This window comes from Neophocaena asiaeorientalis, unplaced genomic scaffold (assembly GCF_003031525.2).
Source record: "Neophocaena asiaeorientalis asiaeorientalis breed wild unplaced genomic scaffold, Neophocaena_asiaeorientalis_V1.1 scaffold142, whole genome shotgun sequence".
NCBI classification, from domain to species: domain Eukaryota; kingdom Metazoa; phylum Chordata; class Mammalia; order Artiodactyla; family Phocoenidae; genus Neophocaena; species Neophocaena asiaeorientalis.
Window position 1 is genome coordinate 1,734,512 of NW_020174563.1, and position 19,452 is coordinate 1,753,963.

General features: G+C 39.5%; 1 protein-coding gene across 5 annotated transcripts in view; it reads left to right on the plus strand.

Moving 5' to 3' along the window:
• Nucleotides 1-19,452, plus strand: part of OSBPL1A (oxysterol binding protein like 1A) — a 216,257-nt gene that overhangs the window by 38,301 nt on the left and 158,504 nt on the right. For 4 of the 5 annotated variants that reach the window (XM_024757869.1, XM_024757867.1, XM_024757870.1 and 1 more), the window contains exons 6-8: nucleotides 800-911; nucleotides 5,923-6,008; nucleotides 7,942-8,086. In XM_024757869.1, coding sequence (XP_024613637.1) covers nucleotides 800-911; nucleotides 5,923-6,008; nucleotides 7,942-8,086 — 343 coding nt within the window. Of the gene's footprint in view, nucleotides 1-799; nucleotides 912-5,922; nucleotides 6,009-7,941; nucleotides 8,087-13,428; nucleotides 13,463-19,452 lie in introns of those variants that run through there. The other variant, XM_024757871.1, reaches the window with a different exon arrangement.

Sequence of the window (19,452 nt, forward strand, 5' to 3'; positions counted from 1 at the left end):
ATAAAATTATGTTAAAAAAATCTCAAACTTATGCAAGGGAAAAATGATCAGAAAGAAACCCTCCAAAATGTTTGTAGTGGTCATGGAGTGACTAGGACAATGAGTATTTTGTTTTCTTCCTGTCTGTGTTTAGATATGTATTTAAACATTTTTTACTATAAAAATTCCTAAAAGAGCTGTTAGCCACTTAGAGTAAATATGAATGATGTAGCTTATGCTCCGTTGTTGAATATTGACTTCAGGAGATCATTTGATTCATTATAAAGCATCCCTTTGATAGTGTTGTATCCTGTCAGTCTATATCACTTCAGAAAATAATGTCCTATTTATTATAAACATCATAATTAATTTTTAAAAAATCTAAGTCTGTAGAGGAAATTATTTTTTTTCAACATTTCTTGGAGGAATAATGTTAAATGAATGTATTATCTGCTCTAATTATCTAATTTAAATTACTAATTTAAATAATGGCTTTGTTAACTCATATTTAGTTTTGACCGCATGAATCAACTTGGTAAAATAACCGGGTACTTTACTTTAAAAATCAATTACAGAGGTTGTCTGTTTAATTGTGGATTGGCAACTGTTTAGGCAGTCCATCAGTCATTACTACAATTAGTTGAATTGTAGTAGTCAATGTAAGTGAATACTAAGGAACCACAATAATGCAGACAGAACTGAAGTGATATAAAGATTCCTACCTAGTCATTCTTTCTATTGTAGAAGAAACTCAGTAGTAATTAGTAATTTGAAAAAGGGCTATAACATAATAAAGTGTGTAATTTCTCTGCTTTTTTAGGAGTTGGTAATGCTTCTTTTAGAATATAATGCTCATACTACTGTTGTTAATGGGAATGGACAGACAGCAAAGGAAGTCACTCATGACAAAGAAATCAGAAACATGCTTGAAGGTAAATATTATGGATCTTAATCTAAACAGCATTTATTTTCGTTATAGACACGGTCCAGAATAGAAGTAGAAATGGCTTCTGAGGTGCCAAAATAGATGACACCAAGCCTGTGGTCTAAAGATAATGTAATTTGCAAGTCACTGATTAGACATAAAACTATATGAGAGTTTCCGCAGAGCTTTTAAATTCTTTATATAAGATTATGGCGAGTTTTAAAAATCAAATCTCCAACAAAATTAAAAGTAGAAATTAGAGACATGAGGGAGTACGGCTGAAAGGCTGCAGAAGCATGATAATGAAGGAATACAGAGCGCAGGACAGGGAAACTGTAAGAGGTGTAGCTACTGGGAGTCATTTGATATTGGGGAAGATAGCTCTGGCCGGCTCCATTACCCTGAGGGCTTCATTGTAGTACAGCAGCCAACAGTAAATTCTTCATGGATCAGCTTCATTGTTAGGTGAACTTCAAAGATTCAGTTACGTTTAAGAAGACATATTAGGGATTTCTCTAAAAATAGTTTAAAACAAAAATACTTTGATGCTTACATTGGGAAGCGTTCATTTGTTAGGATTATCCCCCAAATATCCAGGGCTTTGGCTGTAATTATTTTTTTGGTAGTATTTCTATAGTACAGAAGAGAAGATTACATTTTTTAAAATTAATTTATTTGGCTGCGTTGGGTCTTCGTTGCGGCACATGGGCTTCTCTCTAGTTGTGGCATGTGGGCTCTAGAGCGCGTGGGCTTAGTTGCCCCGCGGCATGTGGAATCTTAGTTCCCCGACCAGGGATTGAACCTGTGTCCCCTGCATTGGAAGGCAGATTCTTAACCACTGGACCATCAGGGATGTCCTGAGAAGAGAAGATTTCTTAATTACTACTTTATGAATAAAGGTGTTGAATTAGAGTTGCAGTTTCACACACATCCTTTGTTTCTTTCCTTTGCAATTCAGAGAAGGGCAAGATAATTTTGTACTTCAAGGGTGTTGATTTATTTGTTATTAGTATTTTTATCTCTGTACGAAGCAAGGTCTTGCTTTTTATTACTTTCCAGTTGACCTTGAAACCTAAAATCTCCCTTGTTTCTTTAGTTACAAGATACTGTCTGCTTGTCAGACACCTTTAGATCAACGTCTCTACTTGCTCTTGCATTTAAAATGAACCCTCTCATTTTCAATAAATAAATCAACACATAATATCTTCTGTAAGGCTCAGTATTATGTGATTTTGAGGAGATTGATCATATTATAAGTCATCCCTGCCCTTTAATAAATTATGATCTAATTGGGAGGATTAGGTACTGTCTTTGATCCTGTTCTATTATTTTATTTGTAATAAGATGAGAACCCAGAACTGACGTTCTCCTGACAGACTGGGATGTTGGGTTCACCTGACAAGTTGACATTTAATGGGGCTAGCTGTAAAGACGTGCTCTAAGTACCCACTCTCACAGCCGCCAAAACCCAACTGTGCTAAGGACAAGGGCTTAGTTGACTTGATGGGCACTTATGATTTATCAGCTACAGTATGGTCCTAGCTGGGGTAATAGAAGTAGAAATAGAGATTTTGCTCTGATGAGATCACCTTAGCCAGGTGTGATATCATTTGTGGATTGTGCATTAAATGGATCAGACTGCAGGGAGTACATCCGCAACCCACCAAGACCACAGGTAGACCAGAAACCCAATTGTAGGGTAATGCATGTAGAGACAGGAGATGTTTCACCCCAGAAAGACAGATATCAGTAGACACAACAGAATCATGTTTGAGTATCTTAAGAACTGTTATATTGGAAGAGGGGTATTCTTATTTGAGGCCGACCAGGGCCAGTTGACGATCCACTTGATGGCATGCCAGGGAGTTTATCTTTGGGTCCAGTGTATTATAATAATGGCTTGGGTTGCCTTGAAAGGTGTAGTGAGTTTCCCATGATTAGAAGTGTTTGGAAGAGGGTAGATTTCTACTTGTCAGGCACTAGAGAGAACTAGTGTACCTTCTTCTACATATCGTTTGACTTTTTTTTATTTTGAGAAATATCCAACCTATGGGAAAGTTTCAAGAATTGTACAACAAACACTTGTATATCTGCACTTAGTCACCAGTCATTAACATTTTGCCACATCTGGTTTACCTTTTTATATATTATTTAATGTTATTTATTTACTTTTAATTTTTTTTGTGGTGCTATTAGGGAATAATTTGCAGACATAATGATACTTTAGCCCTAAGTACTTCAGTATGTATCTCCTAAGAACAAGGATATTTCCTTATATAATCACAATATAGTGATCAGTTTCATGAGATTTAACATCACTACCATAAGATCACTGCTGTAGAATGCCCCTCAGTTTGGGCTTTTCTTGTCTCATATAATTAGATTCAGGATATTCATTTTGCCATAGGTTGTATTTGGCATAGGATAAGGTTTTATGCTTTATACCAGTGCATATTAGGAGGTACATGTTGTCATTCTGTTCCATTACTGGTGAAATTATCTCTGATCACTACGTGGTCCACTGTTAAGCTACCTTCCCCCTTTTGTAATTAATAAATAATCCTTGGGGAGAAAAACTGAGACCATGTAAATATCCTGAAATCAGGATAAAATCACTTTAAATCAGTGATTTTTAGCATTCGTTGATAATTCTTGCCTGAATCTCACTCTTTACTATAGAGATTGCAAAAGGGTGATTTTCTGTTGTTAATGAAGTACATTTGGTAGGTTCTCGCCTGCATTTGAAGTGTACTGCTATTTAACCTACGTTGGGCATGTATGTAAGTGTCTTATCAGGATGGAGTTAGGCTTCATGATCTCTGTGATCCCTACTAACTCTGGATTCTGATTGAAAAGAAAGACAAAGAGTTAGTTTATAGTCATATCAAATTTAAAATTTATAGGACAGGGACTTCCCTGGTGGTCCAGTGGGTAAAACTCTGCACTCTCAATGCAGGGGGCCCAGATTTGATCCCACGTCAGGGAACTAGATCCCACGTGTGCTGCAACGAAGAGTTCGCATGCCTCAACGAAGATCCTGAGTGCCTCAACGAAGATCCTGAGTGCCGCAACTAAGACCCAGGGCAGCCAAAATAAATAGATAGATAGATAGATAGATAGATGGATGCAGCCAAAACAAATAAATAAATAGATAAATAAATATTTAAAAAAATGAAAATAAAATTTGTAAGACAAATTATTTTGGGGATGGAGTATTTGCTTTAAAAAACATTTATTAAGGTATAAAATATATGGATAAAAGTACACATTATTAATGCACAGCTTGCGGTTTTCACAAGGGAAACACATCCATGTAAACAGCACCCATGTCAAGGAACAGAACATTATGGGTACTCTAGAAGCCTTGAGTCCGCAAATTGGAATATTTGTTTTTATAGGCTGGATCAGCAGTCTTCTTTCAGTGTCCAGAAGGAACACAGGACAGGAACACAAGCAGGGTTTTCAACTCCAAATCCAGTTTTCCTTCATTGATGAGCCTAGACAATCTAGAGAGAAACATTTACCACCCTTCCTTAAAGTCTAGAACAAACATTATTAAACATTGTTTGATTATTCAGTGAATATTTATTGGCTAGGTATGCATTGTGCCAGATATTGTCATAAATGTCTAGGATACACAGAAGAGTAAGAACAGGCACCTGACTTCGAGAATGACTGCAGGGATAAATTACAGCTCCAGGTAATGCATGCAGTAGTACAGGTGTGTAGGGAAGGGTGGGGACGTGACTGTTCTCCAAAGCTCACAGTCCAGTGGCCTTAGAGGAAAGACTGAAGAGCATGAATCCCAGCAAAAGCAAGCAGTGTTGGGAGCATGTGTGGAGGCGTGGCAGCCTTCCTCCAAAGTGGAGAGGGAGGGAGTGGGTGTGGAAATAAAAATGTGAGAAAAGAAGATGATGGTATATTAGTAATGTTAGTCCGTTCTTAAGACAAAGTTAAACTGGTTCCAGCTATTCCTGTATTCAGGCTATGTGTTTCCTGTAGTTGAAATGCAAGGGCATGCGTAGTGTCTCGAACAACTGTTAGCGCATAGTCATTACTAACTATTAATACATGTTCATTATTTCTCGGGGAGACCTAGGAAACCTTTTATAGTTCCTCCCTTGCAGCCTTTGCACAGGACACTGTACACATATTTTAAGGGGGATTATTATTAAGCCTTCCTATGAAATTGTTTCTTTTCTGTAAGCCAAAACAGAACTCAAACATAGCAGAAATGAGACCTTATTACATACTCTCGTCCCTTAAATCAGACTGCTCTCATTCCCTGCAAGTACGAGCAGCACAGAGTCATGGTAAAAGCATGAACTCTGGAACCCACCTGCCGAAGGTCAAGTCCTAGCTCCTCCACATCCCGGCTGTGTGGCTTAGGTTAAGTTCCTTAACCTCTTGCTGCCTCAGTTTCTTCATCTATAAAATTGTGAAAATAGTAACGCTTCAAAGAGTAGTTACGAGGATTTAATGCGTTAATATTGTTTAAGTGTTTTGAAAGGTATTTGGCACATAGTAAGTGCTAGAGTGTTTGTTAAAGAAATAAAATATTCTTATGTAGAAGTATGTAAGTATATATAAACCTAAATATATTTATATGGTGTGTATGTCTTCCTACCAACGCTATTTCTTATTATTTTTGCATTCTAAGGTTCTGGAAGGTATGAGCACCTCTCCCCACTTATCTGCCTTTCCAAGGCACATATGTAATAGTATTTCAGCATGCAAAAGTAATTCATAATTACTTGTGTTGGGTGTTGTCGTGAGTAATGTACTTAAGGACCTCTGAATTGAAAACAAAAATTCATCTGAACCTGAGGGAAGTTGAACTCCCTAGTCTGAAATAAAGGCAGTGAGAATAACAGTAAAGTCTAACAGCATTTGAATTACAGTTCAAAACATTGTGACTTTTCTTACCATGATCACTTTATTCTCTATACATCTTTGTGATAAATTTGCTAATAGGATCCAGACTAGAAGTAGAATAATATGTACTTTTCCTTTCGCAGCTGTAGAAAGGACTCAACAAAGAAAGCTTGAAGAATTACTTTTAGCAGCAGCAAGAGAAGGCAGAACAGCGGAACTCACAGCTCTGGTAAAAACAAAAACAAATGTATTCTTTACTCTGCAGGGAATTTTTTTTTCTTCCAGAAAGGTGTGACGTTTATTAAGATACTAAGAAAAAAAAGATGGAACAGTAAATAGCTACTGAATTTGGGATAGTTCCTTATTTACAAGTTTTACTGCAGGAGGCCCATTTAAATCAGCATTTCACATAATCAAAGGACTACAGTTTTTCCCTGGAAATATAGGTATTTCACTCTCCAGGTAAAAGATTATTGAAAACATTAAGCGACCGCCCCAGTTAGAAACAGATAAGCGAATACCTTCAAGATATATAAAAAAGGGTAACTGCTGGGCTTCCCTGGTGGCGCAGTGGTTGAGAGTCCGCCTGCTGATGCAGGGGACACGGGTTTGTGCCCCGGTCCGGGAAGATCCCACATGCCGCGGAGCGGCTGGGCCCTTGAGCCATGGCCGCTGAGCCTGCGCTCCACAACGGGAGAGGCCACAGCAGTGAGGGGCCCGCGTACTGCAAAGACAAACAAACAAACAAACAAAAGGGTAACTGCTACTCAAACATGAATTTTCACAAATTATTCTTGTGCCTAATTCAGACAATTTGCTTAGAAAAGCTGAGGCAGTTTTTTACTTAACGTTGAGTTCATAACGTAGTCAAATTGTGGGACTAGAATACTCGAGATCATAATAATAGAACAGAAGTCTTTAAATATCTGAAAACACAGCATGGTAATAGTTTAAGCAGGATATATTTTAAATGATTACGTTTTTCTCTGAATTTCTGATTTACTACTCCACTTCTACTTGAAAACCTAATGGTTAAGAATTCAGTTTTTCATGGTAAACATTTAATATAAGGATAGTTTTTTTTCTTCATGATTAATCCAATTGGCATATAATATATAAGATCCTATAAAGGAATATTTTCTCTAATTTTGATGAGCAATTATTTCTGAAAGGTATGCTATAGTTCTAGAAAATAACATACAAACAAGGGACAATATTTTTGAAATATTTATATCATGTTAGAACAGACTGAAAACTTACCCATTTCTTTTTCTTCTTAGGAGACCTACTTTCCAGTTTCCATTTCCTGAAAATAGTCTCATTAAACACAAAACTCTTGAATGTGGTTTAAATTCAAGACTGAAGCATGGCCATTTGCCTTAAAGTTACTTCAGCTCGTTTGAAAAGGCCTCTCTGGTTTCCAAGTATAGTGCCTAAAACATATTTTAAACTTTGTGAAATGGAGACTCCTTTAAAAAGAACTTTTTAAAGGAGTCAGCTGGGAACAACAAGTTCAGTAGACCTTTAACATTTACATGTTTAACATTTATGGTTTTTTTTTTTTGCAATATGCGGGCCTCTCACTGTTGTGTCCTCTCCCCTTGCGGACCACACGCTCTGGGCGCGCAGGCTCGGCGGCCGTGGCTCACGGACCCAGCTGCTCCGCGGCACGTGGGATCCTCCCGGACTGGGGCATGAACCCGTGTCCCCTGCATCAGCAGGCGGACTCTCAACCACTGCGCCACCTGGGAAGCCCACATTTATGGTTTTAATGCTTCTCAATGACTGTGGGAGACCAATTTGTAATTTTGCTGTCACAAGTGTGAATTGCAAGACTGGTAGGGGCGAAAGAATCTTAGTGGGATCCCAGTGTCCAGGGGTGAGTGGGGTGGCCCTGGTATAGTGTGTGGTGTGTGTTGTCAGAGGAGCGTGGGGCCTGAGATTCCGTGGCAGCTTGAGGACAGCATGGGGAGTGACGTGGGTTGGCTGATTTTGTGAGCAGGAAGCCACTGACAGCTGAGATGCTAAGGAGCCCCACTGCTCATCAGGCTCTGGGGCGTGAGGGTCCGCCTGAATTTTCAGTTATACTGTACCATCATGGGTTTCATGGAGGAAAGTCTGTCTTTGGTATGTAATCTGCATTGTATTTCTTCAATTGTCAGCTCAACAGGCCGAATCCTCCTGCTGTTAACTGTTCGGATCAGTTAGGAAATACACCCTTGCATTGTGCCGCCTATCGGGCTCATAAACAATGTGCCTTAAAGCTTCTAAAAAGTGGAGCGGACCCTAATCTGAAGAACAAAAATGGTAAGCATGTTGGTGAAAGCCACTGTTGGTCATTTTGAAGCTGTAAAGAAATGAAGTGTTTTGTTTTAGCGCCCAGCCTTTGTTAAACTGTGTGGTCCCTGTTTAATTTTGAAGTCAAGGCATTTACATGAAAGAAGACATTTATTAATTTACTTCTCAGTTAAGACCTAAATGTTTAATAATGCCTATTTCATATGAGGCACTAATGATGCCTAAGATCTGATGTCCACCCTCAAGGGAAAGAAAGTACAGTTGACTCTTGTTATTTGTGGTAGTTATGTTCTGTAACATTGCTGTGACCTCTGAATTAGTGGATACTGAACCATTGCTTATAAGGGAAATACAGAGTTAAGTTCCTGTGAGCCTCTGGTCACAGCATTTTCATCCACTGATCAACACGTAGCCTTGTTTTATGCGTGCTTCTGTTCAAAAACACCTTATTCCGTGTATGTTATTGACTTATTAACACTGAGCTCACTGCCGAGAGCACTATGACTCATGCCTGGACTAAGCTCGTGTAACACATACTCTGTTCAGAAGGCACACCACAGGCTTCTTGCACTTCGGAGCACTAGACAGCACTTCAGCCCTGTGCTTGGGGGCCAATTTCAACAGTGAAATCACCAGAAACGAAACGCGAAAAATGTGGCACTAGGTAGACTGTGACGAGGACGCTTGTTCGCAGTACGAGAGCTGAGACAAGAAGGCAGAGCACCAGCTTTTCCACTTCAGGGAATGTGTGCAGCAGAAGACTCAAGTTTTTCACCGATCTGGTTGTGTCTGTGAATGACCGAAAAATGGCGACGAGTATTGACTTTGAGGTTAAAGTACATTTTAACAATTGGCGAGTTTGCAGATGTGGAATTCACAGATAATGAGGATAGACTGTACATGCACGAAGCATCAAAGACAGAACTGGATGACCATAAGAGGAGCTGTAAAAGGTGAATTGGGTAATCAGTGGAGGAACAGCTCATTAGGGCTTTTCTGCATCCCTTTTTAGGATGCTTCCCTCTGCCGACCATCGGCCTGGATTAGGACTTGTCTGTGGTCCCATAGGACCCTGTGTTGACCTCTTCATAGCTTCAGTTGTTCTCTGTGGCAGTTGTTGACTTATGTAGCTGTCTCCCGTGAGACTGAGCGCCTAAGGGGTGGGCTAACATTTTACTGTCTAGTTTACCCAGCACCTAGAGTAATGTGTAGCATTTGATGCCTTCTACAAGTTGCATGTTTGTTGAAGGTTTGGGGCGATTAGAAATAGTTTCCTGAGGGAATACATCTTTTATACAGACCCTGGAGTCCTAGTAAGATTAAAAAAATAATTCATCTCTAAATACTTCAGTTTGTATCTCTAACAAAAGGCCCCCCAATATTTTTTTTCCTTTTAAATAAAACAATACTATTATTATCTAGTAAGATATTGGTAAGCTGAATTTTGGGAAAGGGTGTTGTAGGCAGAGGGAATATTATGAGCAAAGGTAGTAAAGTGAAAAATGTAAGTCAGGTTGAGGTGACATCTCCAGTTTGACACATCCAAGGGTATGAAGGGGAACAATACTGGGGAATCCTGTAACTGCAGATTAGCTTCTGTCGTGGCGAGCCTCAAAATGCCAGACTGTTTTGCCCCTTAATTTCAAGGTCAAGGAGACTCTGAGGAGTGGAGGGATGAGGTGCTTTAAAAAGATTAATATGGTTACAATATCTAGGATGGGTTGTGACAGGCCCAAGACTGTAGGGAGGGATCAATAGGGCCATTGAAATGGTCTTAGGTGAGAGGTAATTAGGACCTGAACTTTAGTAACATCAATGGGTGTAGAAAGGAGAAAGAAAATTTACTATAGAATCTCACGCTTCTTCCTCTCTTCTTTTGACTTGGCCCTTACGCCCTAGACTGGCACTGTTCTGTAGAGATACAATGAGACCCACATATTAAAAGTAAAAAGAAACAGGAAATTAATTTTCATATTGTATTTTATTTAAAGCAGTATATCCAAAATACCATGTCAACATGTAACTGGTGAAAAAAAAATTATCAATGACGTTATACATTCCTTTTTTGGTACCAAGTCTTTGAAATCTGGTGTGTGTTTTACACTTCACAGCACATCTCAGCTTGAACTAGATGCATTTCAAGTACTGAATGGCCACATGTGGTTAATGTCCACCATATTGGACATTGCAGCTCTAGACGTACTGAGCTGTTTGAGGCTCTGTAGTTAACCGTGCTGTCCTCACTCTGCTTATGCTCTCTCTGCCAGGAATACCCTTTTCCTTCTTGTCCATGTGGTAAACTCTAGTCTCACCTTAAGAATTAGCTCAAACTCGGCTTCCCCAGAGAGGCTTTTCCTGTATCCCTGAGGTAGACATAGGTTCTTCCAGGAATAAGTTAGAAGAGAAATTGGAGGATGCAGAAGGGGAAGCACTCAGGAGACATGAGGGAAATGCCAGTTCCATAGAAGCCAAAGGAAGAGAGTAAATGCAGAGCTGAAGGGGTAGGATGTTATTGGTGTTGCGAGCATCCTAGACTGAAGAAGATAAACACTGAGAAAAGGCTGTGGAATTCAGTGACACAGTGCCCAGTGGTCCTTTCTGAAAGAGCAGTTTTCACTGGGTAGTTGAGTGAAGGCTAGGTTAGGGGTAATGACTGAGTAGGAAATGAGGAGGCTGAGGCAGCATTACTTACCTCCTTCTTTGCAATATGTAAGAACAGAGGATAGCTCCATGGCCAAGTGGAAGATTTTTTAGGCACGGGGAATTTAAGTATGTTTGAAGTTGTGGAGGACCAAGGCAGTAGAAAAAGAGCTTGATTTCATTGTGACAGAAATGTAATTTTTAAAAAGGTAATGTTTTGGGGAATAGCAAAAAAAGTAGGAACATGTTTGAGAAATGAGTTTTAGTTTTTTTAATGGAGGCAATTATAAAACACAGCTGAAGGATGTAAAAGAAGACCTAAAAAATGGAGAACCCTCCATGTTTTTGGTGGAGAAAGACCTCAACATTGAAAAGCTAACAGTTCTCCTCAAATTAATTTATAATTCGAAGCAGTCCCAGCCAGAATCCTCAAAAGGTTTTCATAGAACTTGACTAGCTGATTCTAAATTTATACAGAAAAGTCGAGGGCAGAGAATTTTAAAGGGGGAGAGAAGCCGTGAGGGCTTGCCCTTTCTGGATAAAAGGACCAATTATGAATCTCTGGTAAGTAAAGTATTCGTTTCTTCAACAAATATTTGAGTGCTTATGTGCCAGATACTACTCCAGGGACTAGGGACCTAGAACAGTGAAGAAAAAAAACCCAGACAAGTTCCTGCTTTCATGGAGCCTATATCCTAATAAGGTAAGGCCAATAAAATGCAAATAGAAAAGCAGGTATTTAATATGTCAGATGTGATAAGTGCTCTGAGGGGGGAAAAAGCAGGGAAATGGGATCCAGAGTGTGTTGCATGTATAGAGGGCTCCTTCTTTGTATGGGGTGGCAGGAGAAGCTTCTCTGTTAGGATGGCAATTAAAACTTGAAGTGAGGGGGCAAGCCATGTCAATATCTGGGAGACGAGCTTGGTTCTAGGCAGAGGAAACAGGTGAGAGTGTGCGTGATGTGTCAGGAAAAGCAAGGAGGCCAGGATGTCCAGAGCAGAGTGAGAGAAGGAGAGTGGTCGGAGGAGGGGGTTAGAGAGGCAGTGGGAACTGGATCATGAAAGGCCTTTCAGGTTATTGTAAGAATTTTGGCTTTTACTCTGAGAGACGGGAAGATGCAGGAGTGTTTAGAATGGAGCAGTGATGCCATCTGACCTGTGTTATGAAAAATGATCCCTCTGGTTGCCGTGAGGAGACTAGACCCTAGGTGGGCAGGGAGGATAGCTGTTGAGAGGCTGTTGGGATAATCGGGGTGAGAGGTAATATAGGCTTGGATCAGGATAGTGGCAATAAAAGTGGTAGTTAAGTGGTTGGATTTTTTGTTTTACATATTTTGAAGGTAGAGTGGTTAGGATTTTCTGATGGCTTGGATGTGAGATATGAAAGAAAGGAGTCAAGGATGACTTTCCAGCGTTTGAACTGAGGACCTGAAAGAATGGAATTTCCAATTCATGAGAAGGAGAAGACTGCAGGAGGGGCAGGTTAGCAGTTGCTGAGAATTAGGGGCTTGGTTTTTAAGACATTAAGAATTTGAAATACTATACTATACAATCTAAATGATAGAGTTGGAAGTAGAAGTTTGAGTTTAGGGGAGAGGTCTGGGTGGAGATACAAATTTGGGAATCATTAGTATATACTGTAGAGTTATTTAAAGTCATGGAATGTATAAAATCACTTAGCAAGATCTTGAATTGGTATTGGTTCAGGGTAGGTGAACAGTTTGGAAATTAAAACATGTACACATGGGAACTTAGTAGATGACAAAAGTGGCATGATAGGTGGATGAGGAAAGAATCTAGTAATTAGCTGTCCATATAGTAACAGGTAATTTTAGATACCCATTTCATAGTGGATACTAAATTCCAGGTAGTTTAAAGACCTATACGTGCAATACAAACTTCAGACATCAGGAGAGGCTTCTGCTTTTGGCCATAATAGAGTTACAGGAACCTGATTTACCTCCCTTTCTCCACACCTGTTAACATTGTATTGGAAGACCTAGCCAGTGCAATAAAGCAAGAAAAAGAAATAGAAGACATTCAGACTGAAGAAGAATTCTTATTCTTCTGATCATCCAGGTAAAAAAATTCTAAGAAATTTACAACAACCTGGTAGAACTAATTAGTGAGCTAGTTCAACATACAAAAATCAGTTATATTTCTGTATACTAATCAGAAGTAGAAAATGAAAAAGCATATTATTTATAATGGCATTAAAATTTCATGAAATGCTTGGGAATAAACTTGATAAAAGCTGTGTAAGACTTGTACACATTGAACATTGGTGACAGGAATTTAAGAATATCAATATGGGGAAGGGTACTATTTTCAGGGATCAGAAGACTTGACATTGTCGTCAGTTTTCTCCAAGTAGATGTAGCAATTCAGTGCAATCCCAGTCAAAGTTCCAGCAGGGCTTTTTGTAGAAAATGACAAATTGATTACAAATTTTATTTGGAAATGGAAAAGACCTAGTATACCCAAAACAACTTTGGAAAAGGGTTCTCTAGAGAAACAGAACCAATTATATATATATATATATATATCCAATGGTATAATTCAGACTGAATCCAAAGGCCTGAGCCCTGGGGAGGGGGACAGCCAGAGGCCAGAGAACCAGGAGATCCAATGTTCCGAGGGCAGAAAGAGATGGATTTCCCAGCTCAAGAAGAGAGAGAATTTGTCCTTTCTCTGCCTTTTTGTTCTATTCAGGCCCTCAGTGGATTGGATGATGCTGCCCACATTGGTGAGTTCAGATCTTTACTCAGTGTACTGATTCAAATGCTAATCTCACCCAGAAACACCCTCACAGACACACTTAGAAATGTTACTGTTATTTACTATCTAGGTATTCCTTAGCCTAGTCACTGTGGTAAGGGTAGATATATAGGTCTATGGAACAGGAGAGAGTCCAGAAATATATAAATATATTTACACACAATTGATTTTTGTCAAAGGTGTCAAAGGCAATCAGGAAAGGATAAAATTGTCAACAGATGACACTGAAAAAGTTGGATTGCTATATTCAAAACAAGGAACTTGTGTAATAATTAGATCTAGATGAGTCACAGAAATGAACATAAGAGTTAAAACCATAAAACTCTAGAAGAAAATACAGGAGAAAATCTTAGTTACCTTGGGTTTTGCAAAGATTTCTTAAATGTGACACAAAGGATGAGTGATAAAATATTGATAAATTGGAGTTTGTCAAAATTAGGAAGTTTTTCTGTTCAATAAGCACTGTTATGAAAATGCAAGCTATTTTATGGGAGGAAATATTGGCAAAACATGTACAAGAGAGCACCTGTATCTAGGATATATACAGAACCCTTATAACTCTAATAGGAAGATAAACAACCCAATTCTAAAAAGGTTCAGGCACTTCTTCAAAGATATACAGATGGCAAAAAACACATGACTAAAGGCTCTACATGGAGGTATAAAACCTAAATTAAAATTCCTTTACATGAAAAATATGCATTTACATAAACACAAGGAGTATGTACTATGATGTTTATTTCAGCTCTATTTAAAATAGTAAAAGAGAATCATGATTACCTTTGAAAGTTAGTAGCAATTTACAGAATGATTTAACATTGAGGGGTAAACGTCTAAAAGTAATGGAAGGTGGGTACAGATATCTGGAAGGTTCAACATTCCTGTTTAAGATGTTATAGTGTTCTTGATAAAAGTCAAGATGGTGCTTTCTGAAAAAGTGTAATTTTTTAAATCATAAGAGTAATAGTACCTGCATTTTAGGAAGTTTTAAAAATACAGAAAAAAGCATAAATTTCTCCAATACAATCTCTGGTACTTTGGCATATTATATACCCTTTGAATCTATTTTCATACCTATTTTAGAGCATTTTTTAAAATTGCAAAACAAATGCTTTTTTTTTTTTTTTATGGCCAAAGTGAGGAAAATGAAGGCACCAAAAAAGTACTATCACCTATACCCAAACATCCGAAGATTTAGTTTTTAGTTGTTTTAGTTGTTGTTCTGTTGTGGACTAGATTTTTTTTAAGTTTTAAATAATAGATACCAACTCAAGAGTGTGAGCAGGGACTTCCCTGGTGGTCCAGCAGTAAAGAATCCGCCTTACAATGGAGGGGACTCGGGTTTGATCTCTGGTCAGGGAACTAAGATCCCACGTGTTGCGGGGCAACTAAGCCCACGTGCCACTACTGAGCTCATGCGCCTCAACTAGAGAGCCCGCGTGCTGCAAACTACAGAGCCCACGCGCCCTGGAACCCACGTGCCACAGCTACAGAGCCCACGTACCCTGGAGCCTGTGCACCACAACTAGAGAAGAGAAAACCTGCATGCCACAACTAGAGAGAAGCCCATGCATCACAATGAAAGATCCTGCATGCCTCAGTAAAGATCCGTGTGCCGTACAAACATGGCTGCTAGGGCCTTCCCCTGGAGGGTGTGAAAAGGGCAGAGGATGCTCAGAGAATGGTGAAGGAGTATGGGCCGGCAAGCACCTAAGAAAGTATCTACCATTCCTTTTAGTTTATGGCTTGTAAATAGAGTTGACATATTAAAATCCTGCTCTTTATTAAATGGCAACAGTTTTCCATGTCATTACGGGAAGCATAGTCTTCATGGCTCACCTTCTGCATAGTATTTCATGTGGATGTAATATAATCCGCTCCACACCCACAGACCTTCAGTGATAAGGACAATAATAATTTCTATACTTTTTATGACTGAATTTTCCTAGTCTTTTTAAACAAGGATGTTTTAAATGTTTTATATATAAATTTATTTAATTTTGGCTGCGTTGGGTCTTCCTTGCTGCGCATGGGCTTCCTCTAGTTGTGACAAGCAGGGGCTGCTCTTCATTGTGGTGCACGGGCTTCTCATTGCAGTGGCTTCTCGTTGTAGAGCACGGGCTCTAGGTGCATGAGCTTCAATAGTTGTGGCTCGCGGGCTCAGTAGTTGTGGCGCCTGGGCCTATTTGCTCTACGGCATGTGGGATCTTCCCAGACCAGAGATCGAACCCGTGTCCCCTGCATTGGCAGGCGGATTCTTAACCACTGCACCACCAGGGAAGCCCTGTTTTAAATTTTTAGTCAAACTTGATGCTCTTCTTTGATTTCTTCTAACACTTCTAAGCTTAGGTAGAGCTTTGGTAAATACTCGATTCTGTTTTCTCCTGGTGTGTCTGTATCACATTCATTCAGCAAATACTGAGCCTCTGCTGTGTGCCAGGAACTGTCGCAGGTACTGGCGACCCAACAGCGAACAAAATCCGACTGTCCCCATACTTGTGTTCTGGTGGGAGGAGATAGACAAAGCATAAATACACGTACAGTGTTGGACAGTGAGGTGAGGAAAAATAAAATAGGCTAAAGGGGATAGAGGGCGATTCAGTGGGGAGGGAGGCTTTTGTTTTGGAAAGGGTGGGAGGGAAGGGAAGCCCGCTCTGAAGTGACTGTGAGCAAAGAGCCACATGAGGAAGGAAGTGAGCTGTGGTGAAGGATTCTGGCAGAAGATCCAGTGAAAGCAAAGGGCAAGCAAGTGTAAAGGCTCTGGGGTAGGAGGGCACTTGGCATATTTGAAGAAGGAAGCTGCTGGGTTGCCTAGAGCGGGCTTCTCAGGGACACAGGTAACGTCATAAGGCAGCCAGAGGCCCAGCCCTGTTGGTCGGTGTCGAGGGTTTTGAGCAGGAAAGGTGACATGAGAGTGTACATTAGGACGGGAAGCTCTCAAATTGCTAATCACTTATCCTTGCACCCTTTATCAAGCAGCCTTTCCTTTTCCTTTGTTTTGTTATGCCTTTCTCATACTCTTGAAGAATTTACTTTTTTTGTGTGTTTTCTGTGCTCTTTTATTGCCTCAGCTGTCCCTTCACCAGCAGTGCACTTTTTTTTTTTAACATCTTTATTGGAGTATATTTGCTTTACAATGGTGTGTTAGTTTCTGCTTTATAACAAAGTGAATCAGTTATACATATACATATGTTCCCATATCTCTTCCATCTGCGTCTCCTTCCCTCCCACCTTCCCTATCCCACCCCTCTAGGTGGTCACAAAGCACCGAGCTGATCTCCCTGTGCTATGCGGCTGCTTCCCACTAGCTAAGTGTCCATCAGCAGATGAATGGATAAAGAAGATGTGGCACATATATACAATGGAATATTACTCAGCCATAAAAAGCGGTGCACTTTTAATGGTTGTTTTTGTAAGGCTTTAATAGCTGATGATGTTTCCCCTTACTATTCTTTTTTGAGTATTTTCCTTGACTATTTGTTTTTCCAAATGGCATTTAAAATAATTATTATTTAAAATAATTTTCTTAGGTTCTTAGTAAAAATGCTGTTGACATCTAATTGAGATTGTGTTCTATGTAAATTATTTGAGGAGTGTTGACATTTATATTTCGTTTTCCCATTAAGGGACAAATCTGTATCAGGCAAAAATTTAAATATAGGATCCTTCCCGTTTTTTACTTGATTTTGTTGTGGTTGATAAGAGATGTAGTGCGATTTTGAAACAACTGGTTATGTTGCCTATCCTGGTAAGGGGGCTATTTCATTCAGTTCTAAAAGCACTTTATTAAATTCTCACTGTGTGCCAGGCACTGTGGGCATTGAATCCAGCAGCGAGGGCTCTGTGTAGGACTTCAGCTAGTTGGCAGGAGTTCAGAATTTATTTTTGGTGTTAGGACAGAATTCTGTGAAAGAAATCACATTGTCTTTCTCCTTTCTGCCTAAAAGTGCCCTGCAAATAGAGTAGAAATAACAAGTTGGCAGACCTTTTCATAAGACATCCTCCTGTTGGCTAGCTAGAAAACCTAAAGTGATTATCAGTTGCTCAGTTAACATTTTAAAAAGTTTTTTCCCCACTGAAAGAGTAATATATGACCAGTTCAAGTTTTACCTGTAGCAGTCTGATAAATGTACCTCTAAAGTCAATCTCAAAGCCACATAGTTACTAGTGTCTCCATTTTACTGCTAACTCTCTAGTTCAAGCCACCAGTATCTTTCTTGTTTTTTTAAATTAATTTTTATTGGAGTATAGTTGATTTACAATGTTTTAGTTTCAGGTGTACAGCAAAGTGAATCAGTTGTACATATATCCACTCTTGTAGATTCTTTCCCCATATAGGTCATTAGAGAGTATCGAGTAGAGTTCCCTGTGCTATACAGTAGGTCCTTATTAGTTTTCTATATTTTATATAGAACTGTGTGTATATTAATCCCAATCTCCCAATTTATACACCCCCTCCCTTTCCTTCTTGGTAACCATAAGTTTGTTTTCTACATCTGTGACTCTATTTCTGTTTTCTAAATAAGTTCATTTGCATTATTTTTTTAGATTCCACATATAAGCAATATCATATGATATTTGTCTTTCTTGGACTTACTTCACTCAGGATGACAATCTCTAGGTCCATCCATGTCACTGCAGATGGCATTATTTCATTCTTTTTTATGGCTGAGTAATATTCCATTGTATATACGTATCACATCTTCTTTTCCCATTCCTCTGTCGGTGGACATTTAGGTTGCTTCCACATCTTGGCTATTATAAATAGTGCTGCAGTGAACATTGTGGTACATGTATCCTTTCGAATTACGGTTTTCTCTGGATATATGCCCGAGTGGGATTGCTGGATCATATGGTAGCTCTTTTAGTTTTTTTAAAAAACAATTATGGTAGTCTTTTTAGTTGGGTTTTTTTTTGTGTGTGTGTGTGGTACGTGGGCCTCTCACTGTTGTGGCCTCTTCCGTTGCAGAGCACAGGCTCTAGACACGCAGGCTCAGCAGCCATGGCTCACGGGCCCAGCCGCTCCACGGCATGTGGGATCTTCCCGGACCGGGGCATGAACCCATGTCCCCTGCATCGGCAGGTGGACTCTCAACCACTGTGCCACCAGGGAAGCCCTCTTTTTAGTTTTTTAAGGAACCTCCATACTGTTCTCCATAGTGGCTCTACCAATTTACATTCCCACCAACAGTGTAGGAGGGTTTCCTTTTCTCCACACCCTCTCCAGCATTTATTGTTTGTAGATTATTTGGTTATGGCTACTCTGACTGGTGTGAGATAATACCTCACTGTAGTTTTGATTTGTATTTCTCTAGTAATTAGTGATGTTGAGCATCTTTTCATGTGCCTCTTAGCCATCTGTATGTCTTCTTTGGAGAAATGTCTGTTTAGGTCTTCTTCCCATTTTTTGATTGGGTTGTTTGTTTTTTGATATTGAGCTGCATGAGCTGTTTGTATATCACCAGTATCTTTCACCTGGTCCTTTGCTATTGCTTTGTAACTTGTATCCCTTCTTTTCTCTTGCCCACATTTACAGGGTTTTTCCATACAGTAGCTGCAGTGATCTTTTTTTTTTTTACTTTTTATTACTAAAATTATCAAAGCTTACTAAATAGAATAGTATAATTGATGTACTCCTCACCCTCTTTCAGGAATTGTCAGTGATGGCCACTCCCCCGATGTCATCTTATTTTGGCTATAAATATTTAAGTACATTTGTATAAGGTCTCCTTTTAAGAAAAACACCATAACCATGTGATAGTTGCACAACTCTGTGAATATTCCAAAAACCACTGAATTGTACACTTTACATGAGTAAATTGTGTGGTGTGTGAATTCTCTCTCAGTAGAGCTATTTAAAGAAATAGCCACGGGCTTCCCTGGTGGCGCAGTGGTTGAGAGTCTGCCTGCCGATGCAGGGGACACGGGCTCGTGCCCCGGTCCGGGAAGATCCCACAT